The following is a 17,293-nucleotide window of genomic DNA, read 5'->3' on the forward strand; positions in this document are numbered from 1 at the left end:
TGGGGAATCAACCTGAGCCCACCTTCGGCCAAAGCATCATCTGAGATCAGGAAGCCAGCCAGGTCTACCATCCAACCCAGTGTCACTCTGGTCATCACCCCAAACCTAAGTCCCCTCCAGGCCTGTCTATCCCATACTCTCATTTCTTCCAATATCTCCCATAACAATCCCCCTAGTTCAACAACTATGGAGAGAGAAAGGACATACGTATGATGTGAGAACTTGTTTACAACAACAAATTTTCAAAACTACATGTACATAATCATGTGTTACTGCTGGTCACTTCAAGTACAGGGAAGAGATTCCTTTGGTCACCATGAACTCTGCGTCCCCACATGGGGCAAAACACCAATGAACTGTCAAATTATTGTTCAAAGCACTGAAAACAAAATAAAAATATTATCCTACTCCTATTTTAAAATATCTCCTTAATATCGCTCAATAAAAGTTTCTTCTCAGGATAGGGAGAAAAAAGGGATGTCACAATATACTCAAATTTGAACACAAAAGTTAACAAATACTTACAAGTATATCTAATAAGTTTAATTTTCTCCAGCAGCATTCAAATAGCTTTTCTTGTCTAGCTTTTTATCTTACCATCAAGGCCTGTACACATTAACTTCATATCAGAAAGCAGATGGACTGTTTCCCTGCCTCTGAAAATCTTATTTACAGTGTTGTATATTTCACACGGTGACCTCATATCTGGAACCCATTCCTCTCCCCATCTGCAGAGAACAACTGTTCTCATCTGTGGAGGGAGGCTCTGGCTGCAGAGTCTCATGATGTCACAAGCCAGGAGGAATCATTTACAAACTCCTGGGAAAGAGAGTTGTTATATTGATCAGCTTTTTGTTTTGTGTTAATATCAGCAAAGAGTTGCTTCAAAAGCAAAAGTTAATAGGAAGGAGCAAAACCTGTATCGTCGTAGAATATTTTCTTCACCGTATCTCTAAAAATTCTGTAACCAAAGTTATAAGCAATTTTTCTTCCAAGTTATAACAACTGAGTTTCCCTCACTCTTCTTCAGAAGACAGTACCTTGATCCTTTATTTACTTTATCCTCACTAAATAAATATTTACTCAATATAAACTTACTATGCATCAATCAAATGCCATGCACCGGGCTAATATGTGGGAATGAGAGACAACCCTACCCATAAGGAAATGAATGGCCTATTTGAGGAAACATAAATGCCAAGAGATGACAATAACTTTAGAATAAAGGGTAAACAACGAAGTCAGTTTCAGGAAATAGTCATGGCCAATTCTGCTTGGAGAATTAAAATAAGGTTTCTCAAAGGGGGTAACATTTAGATAGGGACTTAAAGGTCAAGTACAATTACATCAAGATAATGGGAGAAAGCATTCCAAGCACTAGGAACAGTGTGTACCGAGTCACAGAAAAAACAAAGAGCAGAGTTTTTACAGAAAAAGTCTTAAAGATCAGGGTGAATAGAGCAGCACGTACCTGGAGGAGAGTGGCAGGAGATGAAAATGAGAAAGGCACAAAGGGTCTTCATACGTGAAACAGATGAAGGCCAAGAAACTTTAGATAACACAGACTTCGGTATGTGGACTCAATGATAAAGAGCAAATGAATGGATTAACGAATGGACAAATGTCCAAACGCAGCTTCAACTCTGAGAGGCCTTGTCAAAGAAATCCAGGGAAAGTTTAAAAAAAAAAAAAAAAAAAAAAAAAAAAAAAAAAGCCAATGGTACCTCTAAAATCATAGAGATCAATTTGTTAAAAAGTTTTCCATTCAAGAGTCAACAAAAATACTCAAAAAGATAAGTACACCCCATATTCACTACAGCATTATTTATAACAGACAAGCTATGAAAACAACCTAAGTGTCCATTGATGGATGAATGGATAAAGAAATTGTGATGTATATACATGCACACACATATACAATGAATATTCCTCAGCAATTAAAAAAAAGAATGATATCTTGCCATCTGTGACCACATGAATGGACCTCAAGGCCATTATGCTAAGTGAAACAGGTCAGAGAAAGACAAATACAGTCTCTGATATGTGGAATCTTTAAAAAAACAAACAGACAAACAAACAAAAAACAAGCTCAGAGATACAGATTAGTGGTTGCCAGAGGCTGGAGTATAAGGCATAAGCAGGGCGTAGAAACCAGGGGCTGAAGTGGGGGGGGAGATAACAGGGTCAAAGGTTACAATGAAGAAAAAGAGTCTGTATTAGTCATATGTGCACTTGAATACAGGTAAATACAAAAAGGTGATTAAAAAGGAAAAGAAGATGACAGTGTCTGTTCATTGGCTGGATCTGCAGCCAAAGCCACAAATATAGAAAGTGGGCTCTCAGGATGACAGAAAATGGAACACAATCGACATTTTCAAGTGAGCTGGGTCACACACCGCAATACCTCCATACCAATCCAAAATTTATAAAATAGAGTTCATTCAAAGAATATGTGGTCCTGCCTCCCTCTCCACCTCATTACCTATTTCCCTGCCTCATATTTCATGCCTGAGGAGACCTAAGCTGCTTTACTCTATACTGTTTCACAAGTTCATGTCCCCATTAGTGCCACTGCCTCTCCACACCTTGTTACCGCACACGGATCACTTGTGCAATAGGCCCGAACTAGCCATCCTTCAATATCCATCGAGACGTCACCTCCTACAGTCTTCCAGTTTCCCCCTAACATCCTTCCGTACACCTTGGTAACACTTTTATTTGAGGGCTTACCATTTCTCCCCAAATCATCTGTTCACACGACTGCCTGCCCACCCTGGGCCAGGCGCTCAAAGAACAGAAAGTCTCATCTGCCTTCATCTCGAGCGCGCCCGGGCGGCACACTCCTAACTATGAACTGTCCCCGGCTCACAATGTGGGCTCAACAAACATTTGCTGAGCCGAACCGATGCATTAGTTTGTAAAAACGTTTTGTAAACTATAAAGCACTCAACAAATATTGCCTGCTGCTGTTACTACATCCTTTTCGCCCCCACTCTCCAACATTTAGTATCCACGTGCTCCAGGCAAACTGAACTATCAATGTTTCTTAGAGCCAAACTCTATTTCCCACTTCTGTCTGGGTAGCTTACACCGATCTCTCCGTCTGTAAAGCACTTTCTCTTAGCTTCATTTATTCAAACCGCATCGATTCACGGCCTGGCCCAAATATATCCCTTCCAATAAAACATTCCTAGACAGACCTAACTGGAGGTAACGGCCCCTTCCTCTCAAATCTCAGAGCACTCTGTCTGTGTGTCTTGTGGAGCTTACCACCTCTAACTGCACCATAGGGGTAAGAAGGTGAGGTCCTGTGCCCACGAGCTCATCACTTCCGTCACACACACAATGCAGAATAAACGGTTTAATGAGTGACAGGTTACTTCTGATTCCACATAGTCAAGGAATAGCCATCTAGTACGTTGTAAGCACCTGAATAAGTGTTCCTCTCTTCAAGCCTTCTGAAACATCCTCCTTGGACATGTAGGTTTCAAATATGCTCTTTTTCTTCCCTCGTACGGACTTGCTCTTTGCCTTTTTGTCACCTGGCGAAGCACCAACACCATGTGGGCCAACCACAGAGGACACACCTAGAAACATGAGGCAGCAATCAACTCTCTCCTCAACCAAACATCTCCATTTTTGTAACTGGAGACATTTTACCTTTTTATTTAGAAAGACCAATAAAAGAATGAAATGCTCTGATAATTATTTTAAATAGTAACAAAAAGGAAAGAATGGATTAGGAAACACGAATAAAATGTACACAGACGAGACTTGAGTTATAAGTCAGCACTACAACATGCACAGAACGTAATCTGAATAATGGGTTCAATATGCTTTCCTGTTTACAGACACAAACTTTTTTTAAAATAGGAGTTACTAAAAGACTGTCACTTTTCTGGAGGAAACTAAACAGCTGTGCTCAATATAACAATAAATTAAGACAACAAGACACCACACTTAATTCGAGAATAAATAACACAGAAGAATATTTAACAAGTCACCAAAAGAATTAGAGCCTCCCTTAGTCCTAAGACCCGCCCCGTAAGACCCGCCCTGCATTCCGTCCACTTTTATTTTATTTCAGGTCTCCAGTTGCTAGAGTAGACTCCATTTTCCTTTTGCTACCTCTGGGGGTCCCCAGGGGCCGGAGGTTCAGCCTGCAGTCAGGATGGCTCATTACTGGTTCCAAGGTGACCTCTTCTCTCCAGATCCAGAGAGGCCTCCACTGCTCAGCTCAGAGTTCTTCCTGCCTTGAGTGGCTCAGGTGTCACTAGCTGAAACCAAAGAGAGATGGGTGACAGAAGAGCAGTTAACCTGGGGCCTTCTCTGTGTTCTCGGAAATTTAGTACGTGGATGATTAAAAACAATGCGGGGCCCCTCCTGGATCCAGGTGTCACTTTCTCCTAGGCGGTCAGACGAACACACCATCTGTCCCGAGTCTCTTTTCAAGGTAACTGCTTGTTAGGGCCACTTCAACTGAAAACCTCCACAAACAGTGCAATGAGGCAGAAATTAAAGAGTTCTGCAGTTCCGGGGCGCCTGGGTGGCTCAGTCAGTTAAGCATCCAACTTTGGTTCAGGTCAGGATCTTGTGGTCCATGGGTTCCAGCCCCACGTCCGGCTCTGTGCTGACAGCTCAGAGCCCGGAGCCTGCTTCGTTGGAATTCTGTGTCTTCCTCTCTCTCTCTCTGCCCCTCCCCAACTTGCATGTGTGAGTGCACTCACTCTCTCTCTCTCTCTCTCTCTCTCAAAAATAAACATTTTAAAAATTAAAAAAAAAAAAGAGTTCTTTCTGCAGTTCCATTCAGCTTCTGAAATGGACAAGAGCAGGAGGGAATATAATTTTGAAGAAAGAGGTATAAAGATCTAGAGTCTAAAGGCTATAACGAAATAGGTACTAAACTAGGCTCAAAAGATGCAGCATTTACTAAGCATTAAACATTGGACAAATGATGTTCATCTATGAAACCGAGTAAATATTCCTTGGAAATCATCAGCAAAAAAACAACCTAATTCACTACCACAACAGGATATCCAGAACTATGCAAGGAACCCCAGGTGGTTCACTGGCTTTCCAAAAATGGCAATACTGTAGTTAGACATCTATTTCCCTACTCTTACCTGACATCACTTCAAACCAATCATCTGACCAAAAGCTCAGGCAGCTGCTTCTAAGGAATATAAGGCAGCTGCCTGGATCAGTGGACTGGAATCCAGGGCCCTGGAGCTGGCCCCTGGCCTTCCACCTGGATATTGAACACATCATCACAACTTCTACTTTCTACTCACAGCTGGCCACCAGCCCAGGGATTTAAGCCTATACTTGCAAATTTCCAAAATCCTGGTGGGCAGGCTTCTTTCCCATAAAATGGATCAAGATGTCATTCTCAACACTAGCTTCCATTTCCTGTAAATTTCCCACACACATCCTTCACTGAAATGACATAATTTGTCTTTAAAGTGAAATTAATACTAACTCAGGAAAAGAGAAGCTACAAAGGGTAATAAGCTACTTAGCAATACATGAAGAGATTCAAGGATAAAGTAAAAAAAATTACAAAAGGGAGAGAAGCAGATGGTCTTAGATAAACAACAAGGTAATGGGAAGGACATACAGAGGAGGCCAGACTGTCTGACGGTTTAATTCAGAATGCATTCACCCACTCATTAATTCAACAAATACTTCCACAATGTACTGTACTAGGCACAATGAAGAATACAAAAGCTAATTAGATTTATAAAAATCATTCTGAAATAATACAAGTTGGGAAGTGATAAGCACTACATTTTTTTTAACTATGGGTAAATGTACATATGATGGCCGAAGGAAAGTATCTCCAGGTCAGGAAATCTGAGAGCTTCAGGAAAGATGTTAAGGTCTTAAGAACTGAGAATGTGAGAAAAGCACACTGCTGGCAAAAGGAAGCAAAAATAGAGACACAAACAGGAAAACACACGCAGGTTCTTACAACATTAATCCATCTGGGTAGAGTCCAGCCTATATGAAGGGAGGCAGTGGCAAGGAAAATAAAACAAGTTGGAAGGTTTAGAAAAGCATCCCGTTTTTCAAAGGCAGTAGGGAATTTCTGAAGCATGGATGAGCAGTAGAGAAGAACAACAGATCAGAACTGTGTTTCAGGAAAAATGAACCCAGTACAAGATTCAGAGTCGTCTCGGGCTAAGAAAGAGAGCAGCAGCTACACCTTAGGAAAGAACCAGAGCAGACTCAGAGAAAGGAAGGAAGGCCTGAACCAGAGTTGAACAAGCACACACTGAAAAGAAGAAACCCATGACATGGTATTACATAGGACAAATTGGCACCACTTGGCAACCAGGCAGATCTGAAGTCTCAAGAGCACAGAAGTGGTGGCAACTGTTCAAGATTTTAAGCAAGGAGACTGGGAAATCACAATGTCACTAAGTTAGAAAAGATAATGAATTCTACTTAGGGTATTATATATCACTACATGAATACATACCTCTATGTATACCTATATACATGGAAATATGTACCTCTATGTATATACCCCTACCCCAAATACTTGGAAACTAGAGCATAATTTAGATAAATTAGCCAGTCATTTGCATAAAAATGGTAACCCAGAGTTTTCTAGAATGGACAAGATTGCCAAGAAAGGGTAAACTGATACAGAAGGGGCCCAGGACAAAATCTGGGTTAGGGTAACTTCTAGGAAATGCAAAGAATAAGAAGTAGAAAATATAACCAAAAAGGTAACAAAGATGTAGGAAAAGAACCAACAGAGTCAAATGTTACGAAAACAAGGGGGAAAATAACTTCCAAAGGAGAACAAGTTAATGATCTCGGTTTGCAACCATTACTAAGAATACAATTCATGGCAGCCTTGGGTAAGGTGAAAGGTTGGGGGCAAGCTGCAAGCAGAAAAAAGACAATACAAAAACAAAAGCCAGAATTAAAAATGGGGTGCTTTGTATCAAGTCCTGATGCAGGCAAGAGTTCAAAATTAAGGGGACTTACTGTCAGATGAAATAAAGACAGAGATCTCAAACTCAAATGTCCCAAGGTCAGCTACATCTGTAACTTTCCTTCACAGCAAATATCCCAGTTGGTGTGATGTATACCTAATTTGTCTCTCTAGCTCAAAAGGACAAGGAATGTTTGGTTGGGTTCATTGTTATAACCCTAGTGACTCCCATATTACCCGGGACAGAATATGTGCTTATATTCACTCCTTGAATGAGTGGATGAGTTTATTTTCATGAATTAGCAGTGAGAACACCAGAGGAGGGTCACTCAAGGGAAATTACACTAAAAACAAGTCAGCAAAGAATAGGAAAAGATGGGGCCCCTGAGTGGTTCAGTCAATTAAGTGTCTGACTCTTGATCTCAAGTTGGTGAGTTCAAGCCCCATGTTGGGCTCTGCACTGGGCATAAAGCTGACTTTAAAATAATAATAATAGGGGCGCCTGGGTGGCTCAGTCGGCTGAGCATCCAACTTCAGCTCGGGTCATGATCTCGCGGTCCGTGAATTCGAGCCCTGCGTCAGGCTCTGTGCTGACAGCTCGGAGCCTGGAGCCTGTTTCGGATTCTGTGTCTTGCTCTCTCTCTCTGACCCTCCCCTGTTCATGCTCTGTCTCTGTCTCAAAAATAAATAAACGCTAAAAAAAAAAAAAAAAAAAAAAAAAAAAAAATTTAAAAAAATATAAATAATAAAATAAAATAAAATAAAATAAAATAATAATTGCCCATACAGTGCTACCTTATAACATGTTCTGAAATAAAATTCACTTTGAATAAAACTTAAATGTTGTAAAATGAGAAAAACAAAGACAGAAGGAGAGAGAGAGAGAAGGCAGGGGAAATGATGCCCAGAAAGGCTGAATAAGGAATGTGACAAATATTACCCGCAGAACAAAAAAAAAAAAAACAATAAAAACAGATAAAACTATCAAAACCAAGTATTTAAGACCTGGATATTGACCAAAAACATACAAAAATTTGAGAAGTGTTTATTCAAGAAAATCTACTGAATCTCGGTAAGAACAAGAGAAGTGTGGGGTGGTTTAACCTGGAGTTCCCACCATCCCACACCGACTCCCAATCCCTTGGTATGAAGTCCCACCAGGGAGAGCGAGCTGTGGAGACAGGCAGCCGCACTTAGCCAGAGGGAGCTAAACTTCACTGGAGCACAGCAAAAAGAATTCCATGCCCAGGGGCATTTTCAAAAACAATAATGATTCCAGGCACAAAAAAAATCAGGGAGGCCAATATCACATCTAGCCTGAATTTGCAATACTAGTTAGGGCAAGCAACAGATCAGGAAATCAACCAGAAATTTAACAGTGAGAATTAGAAATGAGACCATCAACATAGGCCTCGACAAAAAAAAAAAAAAAAATCTATGTTTTCCTGCTATGTGCACAGGACTTTAACCATGTAGGAAAGAAATTAAAAGGCAACTCATCCCTAGATGAATGTGACCCTTGCAAATGCAGAAAGCAAAAGCCTGGGCTGACTTGTAAACTGCCTGAACTTTGAAAGCATTCCCACAAGCCTCTTGAGAACCACTGACAAAGGATGGGGCCTCATTGTTTCAAAGAATTTAAACACAACCTCTGATCAATCATAGGCTGACCACTAAGATATCCTGACCCAAGGGCAACTACAAGAAAATTAGACTTAAAAACAAGAAAGTTAGAACCAGCAGAGACATCAGCAGCCACATACTGTGGGAGACACAGACTCCAAAGAATGAGTTCAGGTAAGTCATTAAACAAAGAGAACAAACAGCTCTGGGGGGAAAGGAATCAGAATGCAGACTATATTATCAAAAATATACAGGTTTCAACAAAAAATTTTAACAGGCAAAAATGGAAGAGTGTGACCCATACACAGGGACCAGGGGGACAGGCAGTTTGAATAAAATGTCTCCAGAGGAGCCTAGATTTCAGACTTAGGCAGCAGAAACCTCAAAGCTTAGATTATAAATATGTTCAAAGAACTAGAAGAAACCACTTATAAATTAAAGTATGAGGACAATAACTCATCAAATAGAAAATATCTATAGACAGAAATTGTTTTTTTAAAAAAAGGAAATTCCAAATTGAAAGAACTAAAATGAAAAATTCACTAGAAGGGTTCAATAGCAGATTTGAGTTGGTATAAAAAGAATCAATAAACCTGAAAATAAAAATGATCAATCAAGATGATCCAATATGAAGAAAGGAAGAAAAGAAATATTAAGTAAAATTATTTTTACAAAAGACTTGTGATAAAGAACCTGGCTCCATTTTTTGATGTTTGACTACTGATTTATTTTAAGTCTTACCTCCCCCTTCCCCTTTGACACATTTGTACAGCTTGATAAGACAGTCCATGTGCCCCGCAAACTTTGACCCCAGGGGGAAATTCGAATTTCACAAATCCCAGTCTGCATACAGGAACTTCTCTTTTATAGCCATTATAAAGAACTAACCCACTCCTGCCTCACTCAAACCATGCCAGACATGTCTGTATGCACCCTACTCTGCCTAGGTGAGTAATAAGTTTTCTCTCAAATTCTCCTGTTATATAAGGTGCAATCAATAAACATCCCACTAATTGGGAAGGGGGTCCATTCCACCTCCACAGGTTGACCACAAAACAGGAGTGAAAGAGGGGACCTCTCTACCAATCTTACAGAAAAGGATTATAAGAGAATACGATAAATAAACTTAGGCCCCCTAGATAAGTGACATGAAATGGACAAATTCCTAGAAAGACACAAATTACTAAAGCTGACTTAAGAAAAAACAGAAAACTTAAATAGACATATAACACGAAACTGGATTAGTAATTTTAAATCCTCCAGTAAAAAAAAGCTCAGGCAAATTATACCAAACACTGAAAGTAAAAATAATAGTAATCCTTTATTACAAACTCTTCTAGATAAGAGAAAATATTTCCCAGCTCATTCTTTAGGGATAGTATTTCCTCTGATACCAAAGGCAGAAAAAGATATCATAAGAAAAAAAATACTGTCTTAACATATAAAATAATTTGGATTTTTAAATTTCTTCAATTTTAGTCATTTGCATCTTTCTAGAAATATATCAGTTTCATCTAAAATTTCCCTTTGTGAGGGGACAGAGTGTTGTTCAAAATATCCCTGTGAATTTCTTAATACAAAAAGCAGGGCTGTCATTTCTGAAATTATGGAAATTTTCAATATCTGTGCTGTCTAGTACAGTAGCCATGAGCCACATGTGTCTTTTTAGCATTAAAAATTTTTTTTTAATGTTTATTCATTTTTGAGAGAGACAGAGAGAATGAGAATGGCGGGGGGGGGGGGACACAGAGGGAGAGAGGGAGACACAGAATCTGAAGCAGGCTCCAGGCTTTCAGCTGTCAGCACAGAGCCCAATACAGGGCTTGAACCCATGAACCGCAAGATCATGACCTGAGCCAAAGTTGGACGCTTAACTGACTGAGCCACCCAGGGACCCCTTGTGAGCATTTAAAAGAGTACCTGTCAAGTCTGAAACATTTGAATTTTATCTTTATTCTTGTAGGAAATTTTCACAGATTTTAGAATTCTAGATTGTCAATTATTCTCTCAGTAATTTGAAGATATCATTCCATTGTCTTCCGGCCTTCAATGTTTCTGTTAATAAGTCAGCCATAAGTCTAATTTTTTTATTCTTTGACAGTGTACTATTCCTTATCCCCAGCTACAGCAGTTTTTGGAATTTTTCTCTTCATCTTTGGTTTTCCACCAGTTTATTACAATATACTAAAATACAGATTTTTTTAAAATCCTGCTTGGTTTTATCAATAATACTATTATTTGATAGCTTTCATCAGTTATGGAAAGTCTTCAGCCAGTCTTATCCCATATCCCTTCTGCCCCATTCTCTCTCAACCCTTTGTGTGAACTCCAATTACACACTTCTGACTTTTCAGTATCTCTAGGTCTCCTTCAATCTCTTCAATAATTCTTCTACTTCACTAATTTTCTATCAGCTCTATCAGACTCTAATCAGACTCTATCAGACTCTAACGAGTCTCTCAAACTCACCCATTAAGTTCTTAATTTCAATTATTATGCTTTCAAGTCTAGATTTTCCTTTTTCTTTCAAAAGTTTCCAGTTCTCTGCTAAAAATGGTAAATCATGTCTTTTCTATGAACAAGGTAAGCATAACTATATCAAAGTTGCTCCTGAAAACTCCAATAACAGAGGCCCCGATGGATCTAATACTGTCTTCTGTTGCTTCTATTTGATTTTGTTCCTGTTGTTTGATCATCTGTGCTTTTTATTATGGACTAAATATTATATTTGTAAAATTTCTATTGTGATAATTTGAGGCCTTGCATAATGTTACCATCTTCCAAACGGATTTTCATTTGCTTCTGTGAACCACCTGAGACAAATACAATAGATTACGTCAATCTGCTCTCAGGGTTTCAATATCTTCAAAGTGGAGATATGGTTTCTGTGAGGGTCTATCTACATCCAGTTCCTTACCTATAGATTGTAGCCCTCCAGGATCCCAATACCAAATAAGAGTGGTTCGCCAGGGCCACACACTCCCCACATTAGCAGGGCCCAAATTCCAATCCCTATCCCTCTTGTCCTAAAAGAATATCAAGTGTATTGCTCAGTTTTTCAGCTTCTTAGTCTTTCAGCTGATCCCCCTAGAAACTAGTAAGCATTCATAAGAGATAACTCCAAATAGTAGCTTTATCTCCCTAAACCTTTTTCTTCCTTTTCACTCTTATTTCTTTTTAAAGAATGTCTTTTTTTTATGTTATTTATTTTTGAGAGAGAGAGAGAGAGTGTGTGTGTGAACAGGGAAGGAACAGAGAGAGAGGGAGTCACAGAATCTGAAGCAGGCTCCAGGCTCTGAGCTGTCGGCACAGAGCCAACATGGGGCTCAAACTCATGAACCATGAGATCATGACCTGAGCTGAAGTTGGACACTTAACTGACTGAGCCATCCAGGTGCCCCTCACTCTCTTATTACCTCTCAAATACCTTCAACAGATTTTTTTTTTTTTTTTTTTTTTGGTGATGGACATAAGCCAACTTTTCTAACTGTTGTCAGAAGACTGGTTTCCAACTATTTTCTATGCCATAATTGCAAGTGGAAATGTCAACCCACTCTTAACTCTCCCATTTTCAGTCAATGCCTAAAATTCCCAACTCCCTCCTATATGACTCACTCTTCTCTCTGATGAAAATTCTCCCTAATTTCATCTATCCTCTCCTCCTTTCCCATATGAAAATTAGAAAGGTCCCTACATGTTTACAACCTAATCTCCTCAATTTGTGTTCTTCACCCTTATTTTTATCTACTCAAGAACTTTACCACATCATTATCCTCTCCACAGCTGCCTCCACAACAGCATTGAACCTAGCTAAGGGCCTACTCCTGTTCTCCTCCTATTCAATTCAAGCAACCAGCTACCATTCCATTTCTCTCACTCCCATCTGCCAAAATTTAAAAATGTGGTCTAATCTCATAACTCTATTTCCCCATGACATACTCTTTAAACCTCCTGGGAATAGGATTTTGTCCTCATCTCTACAATGAAATAAGGCTTTCAGTATTCCTTAGAAGGAAAAGCTTCGTTACTAAAACAATAGCATACTCTCCGTTAATTATTCCTAGCCCCTCTAGAATAGGATGCGACTGACCATGCCCTCGGACTACAAACTCTTCTCCCTTGACCCTTCTGGACACCACAGTCTCCTAGCTCCTTTCTCTCTGCAATTCTCAAATGTTCTTGCTGATTCTTCTTCTTTCACTTACCCCTTAAGTTTCTGCCATTTGCAAGATTCTATTCTTAAGCCTCATCTCACTTCTCTGTTAAAGAATTTTAAATCTACATCTCCAACTCTGCTCTCCAAAGCTCTTCAACTTTCCAACTTCCTGCTCATTAATATTGGCAAGCACTTCGAATGCAACATGTTTCTAATTCAAGTTATTATTCTCCTCAAACTAGATTTTCTGCCTGCATACTTATTGCATCCAGATTCATGACATCATCATCATCCTTGGGCAGCAAACAGTAGTCATCTAATCTCTTTCACTCTGTTACTAATACTCTATTACCAAATTCCATCGCTCCTGCCTTCAAAATGTGTCCTAAATAGATTCTCTCCTTTCCAACTTGATTAGCACTGTCTGAAATCAGATTGTCCCAAAAGGGTAGCCCTAAGATCACAACAGTTTCTTAACAGGTCTCTCAACCACTAATTTCTTTTCTTTGATCCGTATTTCACATAGGAGGTATTTTATGAAGTGCTTTTTCAAAACACTTCAGGGTTCCTCACTGCAACTCTGAAATCTAACCTATTGTAATGATTAATTTTATGTGTCAACATGGCTGCATCACAGAGTTTCCAGATATTTGGCTAAACGTTATTTCAGGGTGTGCTGTGGCACCTGGGTGGCCCAGTCAGTTAAGCATCCGACTTTGGCCCAGGTCATGATCTTGCAGTTCCTGAGGTCAAGCCCTGCGTCAGGCTCCGTGCTGACAGCTCAGAGCCTGGAGCCTGTTTCAGAGTCTGTGTCCCCATCTTTCTTTGCCCCTCCCCCAGTCACGTTCTGTCTCTTTCTCTCTCAAAAATAAACAAACATTAAATAATAATAATAGACATTATTTCAGGGTGTGTCTGTGGGGGCTTCTGAATGAAATTAGCATTTGAACTGGTAGATTCAGTAAAGCAGTTCACCCTCCCCAATGTGGGTAGGCATCATCCAATCTGTTGAGGGCCTGAAGAGAACAAAAAGGCCAAGGAAAGAAGAATTTGGCCCCTCTAGTCTGATCACTGGAGCTGTGACACTGATCTTTTGTTCTCAGTACTCTCAGTTCTCAGACCTTCAGACTGGACTGAAAGCTACATCTTTAGCTCTCCTGGTTCTTAGACCTTCAGACTTAGACTGAATTACATTACCACCTTTCCAAGGTCTTCAGCTTGCAGACAGCAGACTGTGTAACTTCTCGGCTTCCATGATTGCATGAGCCAATCCCTATAATAAGTATCTTCCTATATCTATATCGTATTTGTGCTGTTTCTCTAGAGAACTCTGACTAACACACCCATCTTTCAGGTCTCATTTCTTACTAAAGGTTTTTACAATATCATTTTTCTGATGAAAATGGTAAGTTGGGAAAGCCCCAGCTTGGCATCTAAGTCTAAAAAATGACTTAAAAACAAACTGAGTTAACAACTATAAACTCTGGAGAGAAAGGAAGGAAAGGAGGGAGGGAGGAAGGAAGGAAGGAAGGAAAGAAGGAAAGAAGGAAGGAAGAAGGAAGGAGAAAAGAAAAGAAAAGAAAAAGGGAAAGGAAAAAGAAAAATAAAGGGAGAAAGAATGAACAAACAAAAGAACTACTTGAAGATTCTGATTCTGAAGAGTAAACAAAATAAATAGATTATTAGGAGAAACAGAAATCTGGAGACATGATGGACACCAAGGTGAGTTTCATGTGTTTGGTTTTTGGGGGGGATGGAGGGGCCATAGCTTTGCCCTAAGAACAGGCCATGGACACAGAGAAGTGGGTAATACAGGCAGCTAAAACTTTAAGAGAAATCCTACAGACTGCCTGGCCAGAAGAAAGGGAAAAGAGCCTGAGCAACCACAGCTAGCTGCCAGAGCAATCTAGAATAGGAAAGAGCTGAAGAGGGATTCCCCTAATTCTTATAAACATTGTACAAGTCTCAGGTTGACCCCTTAACACTATAGATGCGTAGGACGGACCCAATGCAACATCATAAAGGCTTTAAAAATTAAACTAAAACGTGAACTTACAGGAGACAAGACATATAGTCTGAGCCTAATGGGGTCTGAAGCTAATTGCCAATGAAATTTCTAAAAATCATGAAGACCTCAGTGGCTCAGTCGGTTGAGTGTCCAACTTCAGCTTAGGTCATGATCTCACGGTTGGTGAGTTCAAGCCATACATCAGGCTTGCTGCTGTCAGCACATAGCCCACTTTGGATCCTCTGTCTCCCCCCCCCCCCCCCTCATGCATGTGTTTGCTCGCTCTCTCTCTGTCTCAAAAATAAACATTAAAAAAAAAATCACTTGTTGAAAATAAGAAATTTTTAAAAATCAACATTCTTCAGTGGAATTTAACAGAATTCAGAGTCTTCACAAAATACTAGTAACTATATCCAAGGCTCAACCCAAAATTACTTGACATACAAAGGACTCAAAATAATTGACCATTCTAAAGTGAAAGCAACTAACAGATACCACCCTTAAAATGACTCAGAGGTTAAAATGAGCAGACAGCGACTTTAAACCAGCTATGATAACTGCTCACTGACAGAAAGGAAAAGACACTAGAATGACTAAAAAGATAGGAAATCACAACAGAGAAATAAAAATTTCCTTTCAAAATGGAAATTTTAGGGGTGCCTGGGTGGCTCAGATGGTTAAGCATCCGACTTCGGCTCAGGTCATGATCTCACAGTTCTTGGGTTCGAGCCCTGCATCGGGCTCTGTGCTGACAGCTCAGAGCCTGGAACCTGCTTCAGATTCTGTGTCTCCCTCTCTCTCTGCCCCTCCCCCACTTGCACTTTGTCTCTCTCTCAAAAATAAACAAACACTAAAAAATAATTTATGAGGGGCACCTGGGTGGCTCAGTCAGTTAAGCATCTGACTTCAGCTCAGGTCATGATCTCACGGTCAGTGAGTTCAAGTCCCGCATCAGGCTCTGTGCTGACAGCTCAGAGCCTAGGGCCTGCTTCAGATTCTGGGTCTCCCTCTCTCTCTGCTCCTTCCCCACTCACGCTCTGTCTCTCTCTCTCAAAGATGAATAAATGTTTAAAAATTTTTAAAAATAATAATAATAATAATAATTTAAGAAAATGGAAATGTTAAATGGAAAATTATAATATCTGAAATTTAAAAATTCAGTGTATGAGCTTAATAGCAAAATAGAGATATAAGAGTGCAGAGTCAATGGCTCAAACTTTATCAGTACAAGTTATCTAACCTGAAAAAGAAAGAAAAAAAGATTGAACAGAAAGATGAACAGAGACTTATGGACTTAAGGCTTATTTTATCAAAAAAATCAAACATATGCGTAAATGGAATCCCAGAAGATACAAAATGAGTCAAAAAATAAAGTAAAATAAATATTGACCAAAAACATCCTAGATTTTATGAAAGACAAATATATAAACTCAAGAAGCTCAATGAACCCCAAAGAGGAAAAATTCAAAGCAAACTAGATCCAGATAATCAACTGCTGAAAACCAAAGATAAAGTCAAAATCTAAAGCAGCCAGAGGAACATGATATACTACATAGAGGGAAACATTTTCAGTGGCACTAGATTTCTTATCATTACCTATTATCTTCTTTCAAGGCATCCAGAGGACAGTGGAACAACATCTTTAAAAGGTTGAAAGGAAAAACGATCAACCCAGAATTCTATATCCAGCACAAATGTACTTCAGGAATGAAAGCAAGATAAAGACATTTTTCAGATAAAGGAGAACCAAGAAAATCCATTACCAGCAGAACATCACTACAAGTAACACAAAAGGAAGTTCTTCAGGATAAAAGGAAATGACAGCAGAGCAAAAACTAGATCTTCAGGAACGAATGTTAAGCATAAGAAATATTTAAGTAAATTATACCCAATAAAGTAGGAAAAACAATTTAAGAAAATCTGTTTCTAACCTGGAATTCTATATGCAAACTAATAATCAAGTATGGTAGTAGAATAAAGACATTTTCAGAAGTGCAGATCTAAAAAAACTTCACGTGTTCCTTCTTATGAAACTACTAAAATATATGCTTGACCAAAATGACAGAGTAAAACAAGAAAGAGGACACAATGAGAAGGAAACACAGTAAATAAAGTACATGTACATAAGTAATTTCCAAGATGACAGAGAAAGGAGATCCCAGAATGGCAACTGTGCATAGGCACAGAGGACAACCTCTAGACTGGAGGACAACAGTTTACATCAGAGCAGGATCAAAAGACAGACTGGTATCACCAAGATCTCTACTACCAAAGTATTTATTGTCTTTTTAATCCAACACAGATTCCCTGATTGAGCCTGGTTTCTTGTTCTTGGCTCGAGTTCACCATAACCTGATAAAAGTTCCTTCTTTGTGCTCCAGAAACTTGATTCAGCTGAGGCCACTCACTGCACCACACAGAAGTATTCTACTTTGATCAACTCTGGAGCTTGTGAATTAATTATAGGACAGATTATCTGTAGTATGCTTCCTTTTATGTAACAAAGAAAAAAAAAAGAATCACACACACACCCATATGCTCATCTGTGAGAAGAGGCATA

General features: G+C 39.4%; 1 protein-coding gene across 1 annotated transcript in view; it reads right to left on the bottom strand.

The window, feature by feature from the left end:
* Positions 1–17,293, bottom strand: part of DIS3L2 (DIS3 like 3'-5' exoribonuclease 2) — a 348,511-nt gene that overhangs the window by 289,292 nt on the left and 41,926 nt on the right. The window contains exons 2-3 of the mRNA XM_049614679.1: positions 4,129–4,277; positions 3,430–3,587 (exon numbers count right to left, since the gene is read on the bottom strand). Of these exons, the coding sequence (XP_049470636.1) occupies positions 3,430–3,587; positions 4,129–4,180 (210 nt within the window). The 5' untranslated portion in view covers positions 4,181–4,277. The remainder of the gene's footprint in view (positions 1–3,429; positions 3,588–4,128; positions 4,278–17,293) is intronic.

The sequence above is a fragment of the Panthera uncia genome, assembly GCF_023721935.1.
Source record: "Panthera uncia isolate 11264 chromosome C1 unlocalized genomic scaffold, Puncia_PCG_1.0 HiC_scaffold_3, whole genome shotgun sequence".
Classification (NCBI taxonomy): Eukaryota; Metazoa; Chordata; class Mammalia; order Carnivora; family Felidae; genus Panthera; species Panthera uncia.